Source organism: Alosa sapidissima, chromosome 6 (genome assembly GCF_018492685.1).
Source record: "Alosa sapidissima isolate fAloSap1 chromosome 6, fAloSap1.pri, whole genome shotgun sequence".
Classification (NCBI taxonomy): Eukaryota; Metazoa; Chordata; class Actinopteri; order Clupeiformes; family Clupeidae; genus Alosa; species Alosa sapidissima.
The window spans coordinates 39,538,926-39,553,925 of record NC_055962.1 but is presented as its reverse complement, the minus strand read 5'-3'; the positions used below and the strand labels follow the sequence as shown (position 1 = coordinate 39,553,925).

The following is a 15,000-nucleotide window of genomic DNA, read 5'->3' as shown; positions in this document are numbered from 1 at the left end:
AGTATACTTATACATACTTAATACTATGTCACGTTAAACTGGCTTGCCATATCAACTCTGTTCGCCCAATGTTGGCATAGTCAGGATTTAGTTTCCGATAGGCTAAGCAGCTACTTGCTAAAACGAGTAAATCAAACTTCTTTAACATGTCTTACTGACCAAGATAGACCAATGCATTGGAAAAACATTGAGAAGGCCCATTCATTTGAACATTGAGAAGGCCAGTTCATTTGAGGCCCGTTCATTTGAACACTTGGAAGGCCCGTAAGGCCCGTGAGGTTCATTTGAATGGAACTTGTGAACTTCTGTAGCGTTCTGAAAAGCTGTATAATGATGGGCTACTTTAATGGGCTAATGATAAAATAGTGATAGTATATTTATAAAGCTGTATAATAGGCTAATGATAAAATAGTGATAGTATATTTATAAAGCTGTATAATAGGCTAATGATAAAATAGTGAAAGTATATTTATAAAGCTGTATAATAGGCTAATGATAAAATAGTGAAAGTATATTTATAAAGCTGTATAATAGGCTAATGATAAAATAGTGATAGTATATTTATAAAGCTGTGTAATAATATGGCTAATGATATAATAGTGAAAGTATATTTATAAAGCTGTGTAATAATATGGCTAATGATGATAAAATAGTGAAAGTATATTTATAAAGCTGTATAATAGGCTAATGATAAAATAGTGATAGTATATTTTTACCACCATATTTCTCTAATAATGGGCTACTTAGTTATAGTTATGAAAAGCATTGTTTAGTTTTGGCCATTAAAAATGTGTCTGCCTGGTCATTTTGAGATAAACGGCTCAGGAAACCAGCTGATTAGCTGATTAGAACTAGCCAGGCCCCGCCCACCTAGATCTTCTTTCAGGAAGATCTAATGTGGAACACCGTAGTCCATAACCGTTTCCCTCAGACAGGAAACATGTCAGGCCAATCATCGACGAGAGGGGAACACGAAACTTATTGTTATAAACAGAAGCAGCAACATCTGCAAACATCAAAAAATGTTGTTAGAAAAGTGCAGAAATGTATTTATAGCAAAGGTAGACCCACATATGTTGTTTCCTGACTGTTGGTGCTGTTTAATGGCGTATGTTTCCTGACTGTTGGTGTTAGGGTTAGATGTTTAATGGCGTATGTTTCCTGACTGTTGGTGTTAGGGTTAGATGTTTAATGGTGTATGTTTCCTGACTGTTGGTGTTAGGGTTAGATGTTTAATGGCGTTTACAAACGGAAGTTTGGGAGGAGCATGACGGAATGTGCCACGCCTCCTTCAGTCAGTCAGGCTATTTATTCTCAGTCTACCTGCCGAAGTTGCAGCATCAGTGTTACTCCGCTTGCAAAGACTCGTTTTGGTTGAACTTTTCCCCAGTCAGGGACCGCGTTTTTCCCCCAGCCAGGGACCGCGTTTTTCCCCCAGCCAGGGACCGCGTCCCTGGTTCTCCCTCACCCCTCTTTCTCTGAATTGGTGCCACCACCCTATAGGCTACCGTCTCGGCATCTCATCTGAGACCATGTCTACGTGAAATAGTAACAAAATATAATCTATGTGGTGATCATAAAATGTATTTAAGGGAGCATCGCTTTAACTCAATGCCGGCGTTGGCCATAAGGCAGCTGATACACAGGAGCTGTTGCTTTGTCGCTCATTGCTAAGAGGGCAAGGATGGAATTTTTTTCCTTTAAATGTCTGGGAGTTTTCAGAGAGTGTTTTCAGAGAATGTTCTCTCTGTGTTCAGAGAGTGCCAGCATATTAAAGCCCTTCTCTAGCTGACCAAGGGAGCACCTACACCAGCATGTAGCTCTGCTCTGTTCCTCGGAATCCTCTCTAATAATTTGTTGCTGGCCACCACTTCTCTTGCTGTTAGCTACCGCGGTTAGCTACAGTATTTTAATTGCTTAAATTGCTAGAATTGGGGTGCATTAGATGTCGAACTTCACAACCGTGTGTTTTGGGCTGTGACATCTACTCTCTCCTGCAGCCCTATACAATTTTGGCTAATTACATTTTTCCATCCTGTTTCTACAGACTAAGGATGCTCCGTTACTCGCTTCTGGTTTCAAATGCAGCTCAATGCTGTTCTAACGCCAGTCGGAATCCCAGCAGGCCGTACTCATTATTTTATGAGCCGATCAAGCTCTCAAAACTCTCGGCCCGTGGTCCTCCGACACCTATCACTCTTAGATCAAATCTCTCTTGCGCGCTCCCGTTGAATTTGTTCCACGTGGTCCTGGCCATAGGGTCCCTCGTCTTTAACGCAATTTTTGGGGTGTATGGCGGAATCCTGCACGACTCCTGCCTGCGCAGTTGACTCCTGCACGATCCTGCAAATCACTTCAGGACCCTGGCCAGAGACTTCGCCAAACATGCTTTTCTATTATGCTATTATATATTTTTGCAAATTACGGAATGTGAACTAGTGAATTGTCAGTTTGTCAATTGTCAGAATTGTCAGTTTGCCTGCTACAACAGCGGTGCTCGGGGAGTAGTGAGGGCTTAGGTGCTTTGCTCAAGGGCACTTCAGCCATTCCTACTGGTCGGGGATCGAACCGGAAACCCTCCGGTTACAATTCCGAAGTGCTAACCAGTAGGTCACGGCTGCCCACCAGCTAGCTGCTAACCCTGTTTCCCACTGAGTGCCATTAGCAGCTATTCGCTAACCCTGTTTCCCACTGTTAAGTGTGAGTGCCATTAGCAGCTATTCGCTAACCATGTACAGTATCCTAAATTTCCAATAACTGAAATGCCAACTACCTCCATCACACTAAGCCCCCGTTACCCACTAACTGCTAACCCTGAATGGTGCTAAGTGTATTTAGACACGAACACTGTATGCTACTGTGTAGTCGGCTACTAAATGCTAACCCTGTATGCTACTGTGCAGTCAGCTACTAAATGCTAACTTTTTATCCCACTGACTGCAGTTAGCTACTAAGCCGGTATGCTGCTGATGTTACTAAAAATAACTAAAACATTTCTGCAGTACAATTCTGAAAAGTGGAGTACAATGTACTTGTATGCACCTGAGTGCAGTTGGCCCCTGACCTCCCTTGCTGTGCCTCCCAGTGACCTGGAGGGGGCGCTGTGCCAGTGGACGAGCTACCAGGAGGACGTGGGGCTGTTCATCAGCTGGCTGGAGCGTGTGGAGGGGAACCTGGTCCAGTCGAGCCGCCAGCACCCAGAGATGAGGGACAAGACAGGGACCCTGAGCAGGGCTAAGGTTGGACATCATGCAAACATGCACACACATGTGCACACACACGCATAAACATGATACACACACACACACACACACATGCGCACACACACACACACACACACACATAAAAATGATACACACATACACATACACACATAAACATGATACACACACACACATAAACATGATATACAAGACAGGGACCCTGAGCAGGGCTAAGGTTGGACATCATGCGCACACACACGCATGCATGTTTATGTGTATCATGTTTATGAGCCCTATCATGACATTCTAAAGTGCATCGTCACTCATCAAAAGTCTATTCAAATTTAGTAGGATGTCCAGTTGTTGGCGCAACAAGGTGTTCCTAGGTTTTTTAATCAGTCATATGGGTGTGTTTGGGGCGTAACATTCATTTAAACCAATGAGAATGACAGCGCGATATGCCAAATAAATGCATCGGTATTTTGGCATTCAACGGCGCATTTGAAGGAGGCTGCTTGCGAGACCGTATGAAATAGTCATTCTTAAACCATGCATTACTAAAACCTAGCATAGCCTTCACGCATTTGCACTCGTCTATTATATGAACTCATTGGCAAAGTGAACTAACTTCACCAAGGAGTCAGTCAACAAAGACAGTTATATGCAGTTACTTTCACTATTGACTGACAATGGGTTACCATCGAAAACATAGGCTGGAAAAAGCAACACTTACCCTAATATTGCTCAAATGACTGAATAAAACAACATTTATCCTGCAGAGGAGTTGCTTATATCTCGTGACAGTGCGTCTTCAGCTGTGCTCCATACGTGTCTCTCGCCTCTCCCCTAATCACTTTTAACCGTCATTACCAATTTGCAAATGATGGTAAATAACTACTCATCATGAGATGTACAGTATTTCGTAATATCTTTATTCTAATTATGTTTCCCATTGTAATCGTGCAATTTGTAATGCTTTGCATGGACGTGCGCTGGTGTGCGTTCATGAATGATAGAAGGATGGTGCGTGCACCTGCCAATATGACTGTTGACATGCGCTCTTAAAATAGCATATGAACAACTCGCCATTGACTTCTGACCAGGTTTAGGTGGTGTATGATAGCGATTTTTAGACAACGCGCCAGGCCCCTCCCTAGGTTGTTAATTGCCACACCCCATGTCGCGATGTTTAAAAAATAAACGTGCAAAATACCGAATTAAGCTTTGCGCGGGTGAATAACGAGCTTTACGCCATGCGCTGGTGCCCAAAATACAGCCCCATGTGTATCATGTTTATGCGTGTGTGTGTGTGTATGTGTGTATCATGTTTATGTGTGTGTGTGTGCGTGTATGTGTGTGTATATCATGTTTATGTGTGTGTGTGTCTGTGTGTGTGTGTGTATGTATGTGTGTGTGTGTGTGTGCGTGTTTGTGTATGTGTGTGTGTGGTGTGTGTGTGTGCAGCTCCTGTATGAGGAGGTGTTGAGCCACTGTCGCCCCCTGGAGGCCATCACCTGTAAAGCATCCAGACTGTCAGAGTGCAGCCGCTCCCCTGCAGAGGTGCAGAGACTGAGCGAGCGCTATGGAGCCATCAAACACAAGGCCAAGGTACACACACACACACACTATCACACACACACACACACACTATCACACACACACACACACACACTCATACACACACACACAACCGAGCGCTATGGAGCCATCAAACACAAGGCCAAGGTACACACACACACACACACTATCACACACACACACTATCACACACACACTATCACACACACACACACACACAACCGAGCGCTATGGAGCCATCAAACACAAGGCCAAGGTACACACACACACACACACACTCATACACACACACACACACACAACCGAGCGCTATGGAGCCATCAAACACAAGGCCAAGGTACACACACACACACACACACTCATACACACACACACACACACACAACCGAGCACTATGGAGCCATCAAACACAAGGCCAAGGTACACACACACACACTATCACACACACACTATCACACACACACACACACACACACTCATACACACACACACACACACTCAACCGAGCGCTATGGAGCCATCAAACACAAGGCCAAGGTACACACACACACACACACTATCACACACACACACACACACTATCACACACACACACACAACCGAGCACTATGGAGCCATCAAACACAAGGCCAAGGTACACACACACACACACACACACACACACACACACTCATACACACACACACACAACCGAGCGCTATGGAGCCATCAAATACAAGGCCAAGGTACACACACACACACACACACACACTATCACACACACACACACACACAACCGAGCACTATGGAGCCATCAAACACAAGGCCAAGGTACACACACACTATCACACACACACACACACACACTCATACACACTATCACACACACACGGCCGAGCACTATGGACCCATCAAACAAAAGGCCAAGGTACGCACACACACTCATACACACACACGCAACCGAACACTATGGAGCCATCAAACAAAAGGCCAAGGTACACACACACACACACACACACAAACATGATACACACAATATGATTATGTGTGTGTGTGTATGATTGTGTGTATGATTGTGTGTGTGTGTGTATAATCGTGTGTGTGTGTGTGTGATTGTGTGTGTGTGTGTGTGTGTATGATTGTGTGTGTGTATGTGTGTATGATTGTGTGTGTGTGTATGATTGTGTGTGTGTGTGTGATTGTGTGTGTGTGTGTGTATGATTGTGTGTGTGTGTGTATGATTGTGTGTGTATGATTGTGTGTGTGTGTGTGTGATTGTGTGTGTGTGTATGATTGTGTGTATGATTGTGTGTGTATGATTGTGTGTGTGTGTGTGTATGATTGTGTGTGTGTGTGTGTATGATTGTGTGTGTATGATTGTGTGTGTGTATGATTGTGTGTGTGTGTATGATTGTGTGTGATTGTGTGTGTATGAGATTGTGTGTGTGTGTATGATTGTGTGTGTATGATTGTGTGTGTGTGTGTATGATTGTGTGTGTGTGTATGATTGTGTATGATTGTGTGTGTGTGTGTGTGTGTGTGTGTGTATGATTGTGTGTGTATGATTGTGTGTGTGTGTGTGTGTGTGTATGATTGTGTGTGTGTGTGTGTGTGTGTATGATTGTGTGTGTGTGTGTGTGTGTATGATTGTGTGTGTGTGTGTGTAGTGTGCTGTGGAGAGGGCGGAGGAGTTGGTTCTGGCCCATCAGGAGTACCAGCGGGCGCTGCACCAGTTTGAGGATTGGTTGGAGCAGCAGCAGGAGCGCCTGGGTCAGCTGACCTCACACACACACACACACTCCACCGGGGAGCTCGCTGTCCTGGAGAACACACTCAAGGAGCTACAGGTCAGTCTGTGTCCACTCCACCAGCCCAACCTTTACCCCAGAGACGGTTGATAAAGCGAGACGATTCATGAGAGGGTAAATTCTCCCTAACATTCCGACATTGAAATTGTATTTTCCAACGAAACAAATAAAGACAAAAATAGCTTTGTTCGTGATCTGTCACTGTCTCCTCAAAGCTCTGGTGCACAGCCACCTGTTCTCAGAGGCTCTAGACTCAGAGATGGTTGATAAACTAACCTAACATATTTTTGCTAGAACTAGTATACTACCACAAAGTTGCTGAACGTATGTTATTTCAGGTTTGTTTGCAACAATATACCCAGACGGCACACATAAATATTACCGATGTCGGGCCGATGAATGCCGTTACAGTCTAGAAGACATCGCATAGGAAGCGTTTGCTCATTGGCAAGACATCGCCGGGATGTCGGCAAATCATCGAAAACGACAATGAGCCAATGTTTCAACGACTCATCGTTTGCTCATTGGCAAGACATCGCCGGGATGTCTGCAAATCATCGAAAACGACAATGAGCCAATGTTTCAACGACTCATCAAAGCTATGCCCACCCCCGGCTTATACAACCTTTATTTATTTAGGTTGGAACTTGAGATTGCACATTTTACACTAGGCTATAAATGATTAGATCTATAAAGACACAAGAAAGATGCCAGAAATATTTTCAATTCATTTTATTGAATGTTTAAAAAAGTCTGAATGATGAAAAAATGCTGATAGAAATGTTCCCCCAAAAATCAGGTTCTTCTCCTGCAAGAGACAAAAACAATTAAAGGCGAACTTGGCAACTATTTCAACTTAATAAACCCGTTTAGAAATCATTTGGATGGTTAAATGACCTGTTCCGGTGAAAATGGTGACTTTTCCCGCTGCCCCTAGCGTCCCCAGGCGGAAAACCAACCTTGCAACATTGCGACTACCGTCCCGGAAAGAGAAGTGAGAAACAAGAAACTCTTTTTAAATCGTGTTTCTTACCTTGTAACATCCACATTGTCTGCCAAACTTATGCTAACCGTTTTGCTAGCTTGTAAACAAATCCATGTGCTTTATCGTTACCTTTTTCCACAGTTTGAAATAGCATAATGCACAATTTCTCCAGCAGAGGCGGAAATCCTGCCAAGTTTCCCTTTAATTCACTGCAACACGTTCATCTTTAAAGTCTACCCTTACCGATTGCTGTTAATGAATTTTCATAGATGCAGAGAACCACTACCGAGCTCGGAGAAATAGATTTCAAACCCATTAGCATTAACTCAGCTGATATTTCAATCAAGCAGAGGCGAGCTAATGCCGTTACTTGGCTAGCGCGCTAACGCCGGCCAAAACACGGACTCTGGAAGTGACTAGAGAAAGTTGGGACTGAAACGTAGCCTACATTTGCTTTGGGAACTTTGGCTGATGCATTTATCTGTGCATTTCCTCTGTGCAAAGGCGTTATGATGACACGACCAGCAGGTTAGCTCAGCCAAGACAGTAGCGTTAGTTAATAGCCTAGCTCCCACTCCTCTCCATACAAAAACGACAGCCTTTCCTGGGTTAAGTCTCACGGTCAAATAATAACTTGCTATTCTTACACCCAAGCATATTGCTGTCCTTGTACCGGTAATCATGGATGCTGTAGTGTTAACATTTCGCCATAGCCGCTAGCTAGGTTTAACATATTTTCCAGTGTTAGCTCAACTAGCTTACGTGAATTAGTTCACAACGAAGTTGTAATTACCCCAAAACAGCTCTTTAAGTAATGTACACCAAGTAATGGCTTAGCCTAGCAGGCAAATAAACAGTTCTACAATTGACACAATGCCTATTTTCTGACAATTTACATGAGTGAATTTACCAACCTGAAAATCGCTGCTCCAGGAGGCTGATCTGACGTGCCTGGCTGCCTGCTACACACGCAAAAACAGAACAGATAGAGTGGGATCTGCGTTGGGTAGTAGGAACGATCAAAAGCCAACATACATGGAAGCTGGGGTAAAAAAAACAGATAACGGGATCTGCTTTGGATAGTAGGAACGATCAAAAGCCAACATACTGTACATGGAAGCGACTTCAGGCCGATACCCCTGCGACATTATTATATGGGAGGATTCCATGCTGATCTGAAACCGACATCGGGCAGATGTATGTGTGCTGTCTGGGTATAAGTTTAACCAAAGTTCTTAGCTGCTAGCTAGCTAGCGAACATTCCCATTCACTTTCCGTTTACTGTGCTAACGTTAGCTAGCTAGCTAGCTAGCTCGGTTAACGGGGCAAAATGAAATTATTCATTCCGTGTCCGAAAGAGTGTTTCATTGGCATTACACACAAACAATGACTGTAAAATAGTATACAAAATTATATTTATATGTTATTATTGCTTATTCAGAGAAAAGTTTATGTTTTGACACGGCTATTTAGGAGTCCGGAACTAGTGCCATTTCGTTCCATTGGTGAATCGTCTTATGATTCATCTTAGTTAACTATAGAATCTTTGTTTACCCTGTCCATGACCCCTTTAACCTTTAACCTGTCCATTTACCCTACCCTACATCTAACCTTTACCCTGACCCCTTTAACCTTTACCCTGCCCATTTACCCTACCCTAACCTTTAAGCTTTACCCTGACCCCTTTAACCTTTACCTGCCCATCTTTTTACCCTGTATGTATGTGTGTGTGTGTGTGTGTGTGTGTGCTGCAGGAGCTGCGCTGTGTCTGCTCTGAGGGGCCGGTGCTGTTGAGTGCGGTTCTGTCGTGTCGTGAGCGGGTGGTTCCGTGGGGCATTCCCCAGATCGAGAGCCGGGCCCTGGAGGCGGCGTGTGTGGAGTGGGAGGGGTACCAGGCCCGGCTGGGCCAGGCGCGGGTCACGTTGGACGGGACGGTGGGCAGGGTGCGTCAGCTGGACCTCCGGTTCCGCAGCCTGGACGAGTGGCTGGACGAGATGGACGTCACGGCAACTGTGCGGAACCACCGCCGCTCCGATCGCCACACTAAAGAACGCCACCTGCAGCAGCTCCAGGTGTGTGTGTGTGTGTGTGTCATCTGTAGCAGCTCCAGGTGTGTGTGTGTGTGTGTGTGTGTGCATCATCTGCAGCAGCTCCAGGTGTGTGTGTGTGTGCATCATCTGCAGCAGCTCCAGGTGTGTGCGTGTGTGTGTCATCTGCAGCAGCTCCAGGTGTGTGTGTGTGTGTGTGTGTGTGTGCATCATCTGCAGCAGCTCCAGGTGTGTGTGTGTGTGTGTGTCATCTGCAGCAGCTCCAGGTGTGTGTGTGTGTGTGTGTGTGTGTGTGTGTGTCATCTGCAGCAGCTCCAGGTGTGTGTGAGTGTGTGTGTCATCTGCAGCAGCTCCAGGTGTGTGTGTGTGTGTGCAGCGCTGTCAGGCGGAGGCTCTGGGGTACCAGAGTGAGGTGGTGCATGTGTGTGTGTGTGTGTGTGCATTTCTCACTCCAAGAAATCTTACATTACATTCAGCCGGTCTAGAACCTGCTTTGGACACTGTCAGTAAATATACTGTGTGTATCCGTGTGTGTGTGTGTGCGCGTGCGTGCGTGTGTGTGTGTGTGTCTGCAGCGCTGTCAGGCGGAGGCTCTGCGGTACCAGAGTGAGGTGGATGGGCTCAGCATTCTGGTCCAGGAGGTTCTGCAGGAGAACCACGTCAGCAGTCAGCTGACCAACAGAACCTCACAGCTCTGTGGACGCTACCACACACTACAGCTGAAACTCATGGTGAGTGTGTGTATGTGAGTGTGTATGTGTGTGTGTGTGGCTACCACACACTACAGCTGAAACTCATGGTGAGTGTGTGTGAGTGAGTGTGTGTGAGTGTGTGAGAGGATGTGTGAGTGTGTGGCTACCATACATTACAGCTGAAACTCATGGTGAGTGTGTGTGTGTATGTGTGTGTACTGTACAGTTACAGGGTGTTGCAGTTTGACCTGAATTGTTTGTCTTCATCTTCAGGCAGGTCTTATTTTAACCAAATGGAAAATATCAGGAAATGTAGGCCGGAAGTGTTACTGGAACTCATAGGAATATTTTGTGAGAAGTAGCTTGTGTGTGTGTGTGTGTCTGTGTGTGTATGTGTGTGTGCGTGCATGTGTCTGTGTGTGTGTGCATGTGCGTGTCTGTGTGTGTATGTGTGCGTGTGGGTGCGCGCGCGCGTGTCTGTGTGTGTGTGCATGTGCGTGTCTGTGTGCATGTGCGTGTCTGTGTGTGTGTGTGTGCATGTGCGTGTCTGTGTGTGTGTGTGTGTGTGTGCATGTGCGTGTCTGTGTGTGTCTGTGTGCGTGTGTGTGCGTGTGTCTGTGTGTGCGTGCGCGCGCGTGTGTGTGTCTGTGTGTGCGTGCGTGGGTGGGTGTGTGTGTGCGTGTGTGTGTGCGTGCGCGCGCGCGTGTGTGTGCGCGTGTGTGTGTGTGTGCACAAATCTGAGCCCATCCTTGTGTGTATCACAGGGGAGTATCCAGCAGCTGCAGGAGGAGATATGCAGTATAGAGGACGCTCACTGTACAGCAGGAGCCTTCTCTGATTGGCTGACCACTGCCCAGAGGAACTTTGGTGCAATTACATCAACCAATGAGGGTCATGATATTGTTGCTATGGAGAATAAGCTAAAAAGACTGGAGGTAGGTGTCTCCACTGACTAGCACACATACAACAACAACACGTTACATTTATATTGCGCTTTTGTCAACACTCAAAGCGCGTCACATGGAAGGGGGGACCTCACTAGCAACCACCAATGTGTAGCACCCACCTGAGTGATGCACGGCAGCCATTATGTGCCAGAACGCTCACCACACACCAGCTTGAGGTGGAGAGTGAGGGAGTGAATGAGCCAATTACAGTGGGGGGATGATTAGGGGCCAGATTGAATGATCCAGGTTGGGAATTTCACCAGGACACCGGGGAACCCCCTACTCTTTGCGATAAGTGCCATGGGATCTTTAATGACCACAGTGAGTCAGGACCTCGGTTTAACGTCTCATCCGAAGTATGGCATCTCCTACAGTACAGTGTCCCCATCACTGCAATGGGGCATTGGGATTGATCTTTTTGGCCAGAGGTAAGAGTGCCACCTACTGGCCACCCACCAACACCACTTCCAGCAGCAACCTAGTTTTCCAAGGAGGTCTCCCATCCAAGTACTTACCAGGCTTCAGTAATTCAGCTAAGACAAGGTATCCGTTGGTCTGGCTGATGGCGTACATCCTTACCTCATGCGTTTCCACCGACTAGTGGATATTTTGATATGAACATGTAAATATCTCAGCCATCTCCACTGACTAGCTTACATATTCGCATTTTAGCTATCTGCTCTGACTAGCACAGATATGTAAATATCTCAGCCATCTCCAGTGACTAGCATACATATTAGCATCTTAGCTATTTGCACTGACTAGCACAGATATGTGAATATCTCAGCCATCTCCACTGACTAGCTTACATATTAGCATCTTAGCTATCTGCACTGACTAGCACAGATATGTAAATATCTTTATCTCCACTGACTAGCATACATATTAGCAGCTTAGCTATCTGCACTGACTAGCACAGATATGTAAATATCTCAGCTATCTCCACTGACTAGCTTACATATTAGCATCTTAGCTATCTGCACTGACTAGCACAGATATGTAAATATCTTTATCTCCACTGACTAGCATACATATTAGCAGCTTAGCTATCTGCACTGACTAGCACAGATATGTAAATATCTCAGCTATCTCCACTGACTAGCACAGATATGTAAATATCTTTATCTCCACTGACTAGCTTACATATTAGCATCTTAGCTATCTGCACTGACTAGCACAGATATGTAAATATCTTTATCTCCACTGACTAGCATACATATTAGCATCTTAGCTATTTGCATTGACTAGCACAGATATGTAAATATCTTTATCTCCACTGACTAGCTTACATATTAGCATCTTAGCTATCTGCACTGACTAGCACAGATATGTAAATATCTTTATCTCCACTGACTAGCATACATATTAGCAGCTTAGCTATCTGCACTGACTAGCACAGATATGTAAATATCTCAGCTATCTCCACTGACTAGCACAGATATGTAAATATCTCAGCCATCTCCACTGACTATCTTACATATTAGCATCTTAGCTATCTGCACTGACTAGCACAGATATGTAAATATCTTTATCTCCACTGACTAGCTTACATATTAGCATCTTAGCTATCTGCACTGACTAGCACAGATATGTAAATATCTTTATCTCCACTGACTAGCATACATATTAGCAGCTTAGCTATCTCCACTGACTAGCACAGATATGTAAATAGCTCAGCTATTTCCACTGACTAGGGTTGCCAACCGTTATGTAAAATATGGAGTCATCCTGTATTTGAAAGGAAGATGTGTTCCGTATTGAGTTGTTGGCAGTTTATAATTATATTTGCAGACTGTTCACTCTTACAGAACCCTGGAGGTGTCACTGCAAGAGAATATTTTGTGTATATCCAGAAAATGTGCACTCATTTGACGAGTTCTCCTCTGTGCTCCTCCTCATGTCTCCTCTCTGTGCTCCTCACGTCTCCTCACGTCTCCTCTCTGTGCTCCTCCTCATGTCTCCTCTCTGTGCTCCTCCTCACGTCTCCTCACATCTCCTCTCTGTGCTCCTCCTCATGTCTCCTCTCTGTGCTCCTCCTCACGTCTCCTCTCTGTGCTCCTCCTCACGTCTCCTCACATCTCCTCTCTGTGCTCCTCCTCACGTCTCCTCACGTCTCCTCTCTGTGCTCCTCCTCATGTCTCCTCTCTGTGCTCCTCCTCACGTCTCCTCACGTCTCCTCTCTGTGCTCCTCCTCACGTCTCCTCACGTCTCCTCTCTGTGCTCCTCCTCACGTCTCCTCTCTGTGCTCCTCCTAACGTCTCCTCTCTCTGCTCCTCACGTCTCCTCACGTCTCCTCTCTGTGCTCCTCCTCACGTCTCCTCTCTGTGCTCCTCCTCACGTCTCCTCACGTCTCCTCTCTGTGTTCCTCCTCATGTCTCCTCATGTCTCCTCTCTGTGCTCCTCCTCATGTCTCCTCTCTCTGCTCCTCCTCACGTCTCCTCATGTCTCCTCATGTCTCCTCTCTGTGCTCCTCCTCACGTCTCCTCATGTCTCCTCTCTGTGCTCCTCCTCATGTCTCCTCTCTGTGCTCCTCCTCACGTCTCCTCACGTCTCCTCTCTGTGCTCCTCCTCACATCTCCTCTCTGTGCTCCTCCTCACGTCTCTTCTCTGTGCTCCTCCTCATGTCTCCTCTCTGTGCTCCTCCTCACGTCTCCTCACATCTCCTCTCTGTGCTCCTCCTCACGTCTCCTCATGTCTCCTCTCTGTGCTCCTCCTCACGTCTCCTCACGTCTCCTCTCTGTGCTCCTCACGTCTCCTCACATCTCCTCTCTGTGCTCCTCCTCATGTCTCCTCTCTGTGCTCCTCCTCACGTCTCCTCTCTGTGCTCCTCCTCACGTCTCCTCACGTCTCCTCTCTGTGCTCCTCCTCACATCTCCTCTCTGTGCTCCTCCTCACGTCTCCTCTCTGTGCTCCTCCTAACGTCTCCTCTCTCTGCTCCTCACGTCTCCTCACGTCTCCTCTCTGTGCTCCTCCTCACGTCTCCTCACGTCTCCTCTCTGTGCTCCTCCTCATGTCTCCTCATGTCTCCTCTCTGTGCTCCTCCTCATGTCTCCTCTCTCTGCTCCTCCTCACGTCTCCTCATGTCTCCTCTCTGTGCTCCTCCTCACATCTCCTCTCTGTGCTCCTCCTCACGTCTCCTCACGTCTCCTCTCTGTGCTCCTCCTCATGTCTCCTCTCTCTGCTCCTCCTCACGTCTCCTCATGTCTCCTCTCTGTGCTCCTCCTCACGTCTCCTCACGTCTCCTCTCTGTGCTCCTCCTCACGTCTCCTCTCTGTGCTCCTCCTCACGTCTCCTCACATCTCCTCTCTGTGCTCCTCCTCACGTCTCCTCTCTGTGCTTCTCCTCACGTCTCCTCATGTCTCCTCTCTGTGCTCCTCCTCACGTCTCCTCTCTGTGCTCCTCCTCACGTCTCCTCACATCTCCTCTCTGTGCTCCTCCTCACGTCTCCTCTCTGTGCTCCTCTTCATGTCTCCTCTCTGTGCTCCTCCTCATGTCTCCTCTGTGCTCCTCACGTCTCTTCTCTGCGTCTCCTCTCTGCGTCTCCAGGCCCTGCAGGCGGAGCTGCAGCAGGGTCATGGGATCCTGAAAAGTCTGCGTGAGCAGGCTGAGGCGGCGGCCTCCTTCCTGGACTCCAGCGGTGCGGAGCGGCTGGAGGGGGAGGTGGAGGAGCGGCTGTCCCAGCTGGAGCAGCTCTCGGTGGGGCTGCGTACCAAACGTAGCGCCCTGGAGAGGAGCCTGAAGCTCCACACAGAGTTCCAGG

General features: G+C 46.7%; 1 protein-coding gene across 1 annotated transcript in view; it reads left to right on the top strand.

Annotated features, from left to right (window-relative positions):
* Nucleotides 1–15,000, top strand: part of syne1a (spectrin repeat containing, nuclear envelope 1a) — a 322,712-nt gene that overhangs the window by 102,532 nt on the left and 205,180 nt on the right. Inside the window, exons 39-45 of the mRNA XM_042094571.1 lie at nucleotides 3,086–3,239; nucleotides 4,668–4,811; nucleotides 6,428–6,607; nucleotides 9,308–9,625; nucleotides 10,177–10,332; nucleotides 11,058–11,228; nucleotides 14,787–15,000. The exon at nucleotides 14,787–15,000 is cut by the window's right edge and continues 113 nt beyond it. Of these exons, the coding sequence (XP_041950505.1) occupies nucleotides 3,086–3,239; nucleotides 4,668–4,811; nucleotides 6,428–6,607; nucleotides 9,308–9,625; nucleotides 10,177–10,332; nucleotides 11,058–11,228; nucleotides 14,787–15,000 (1,337 nt within the window). The remainder of the gene's footprint in view (nucleotides 1–3,085; nucleotides 3,240–4,667; nucleotides 4,812–6,427; nucleotides 6,608–9,307; nucleotides 9,626–10,176; nucleotides 10,333–11,057; nucleotides 11,229–14,786) is intronic.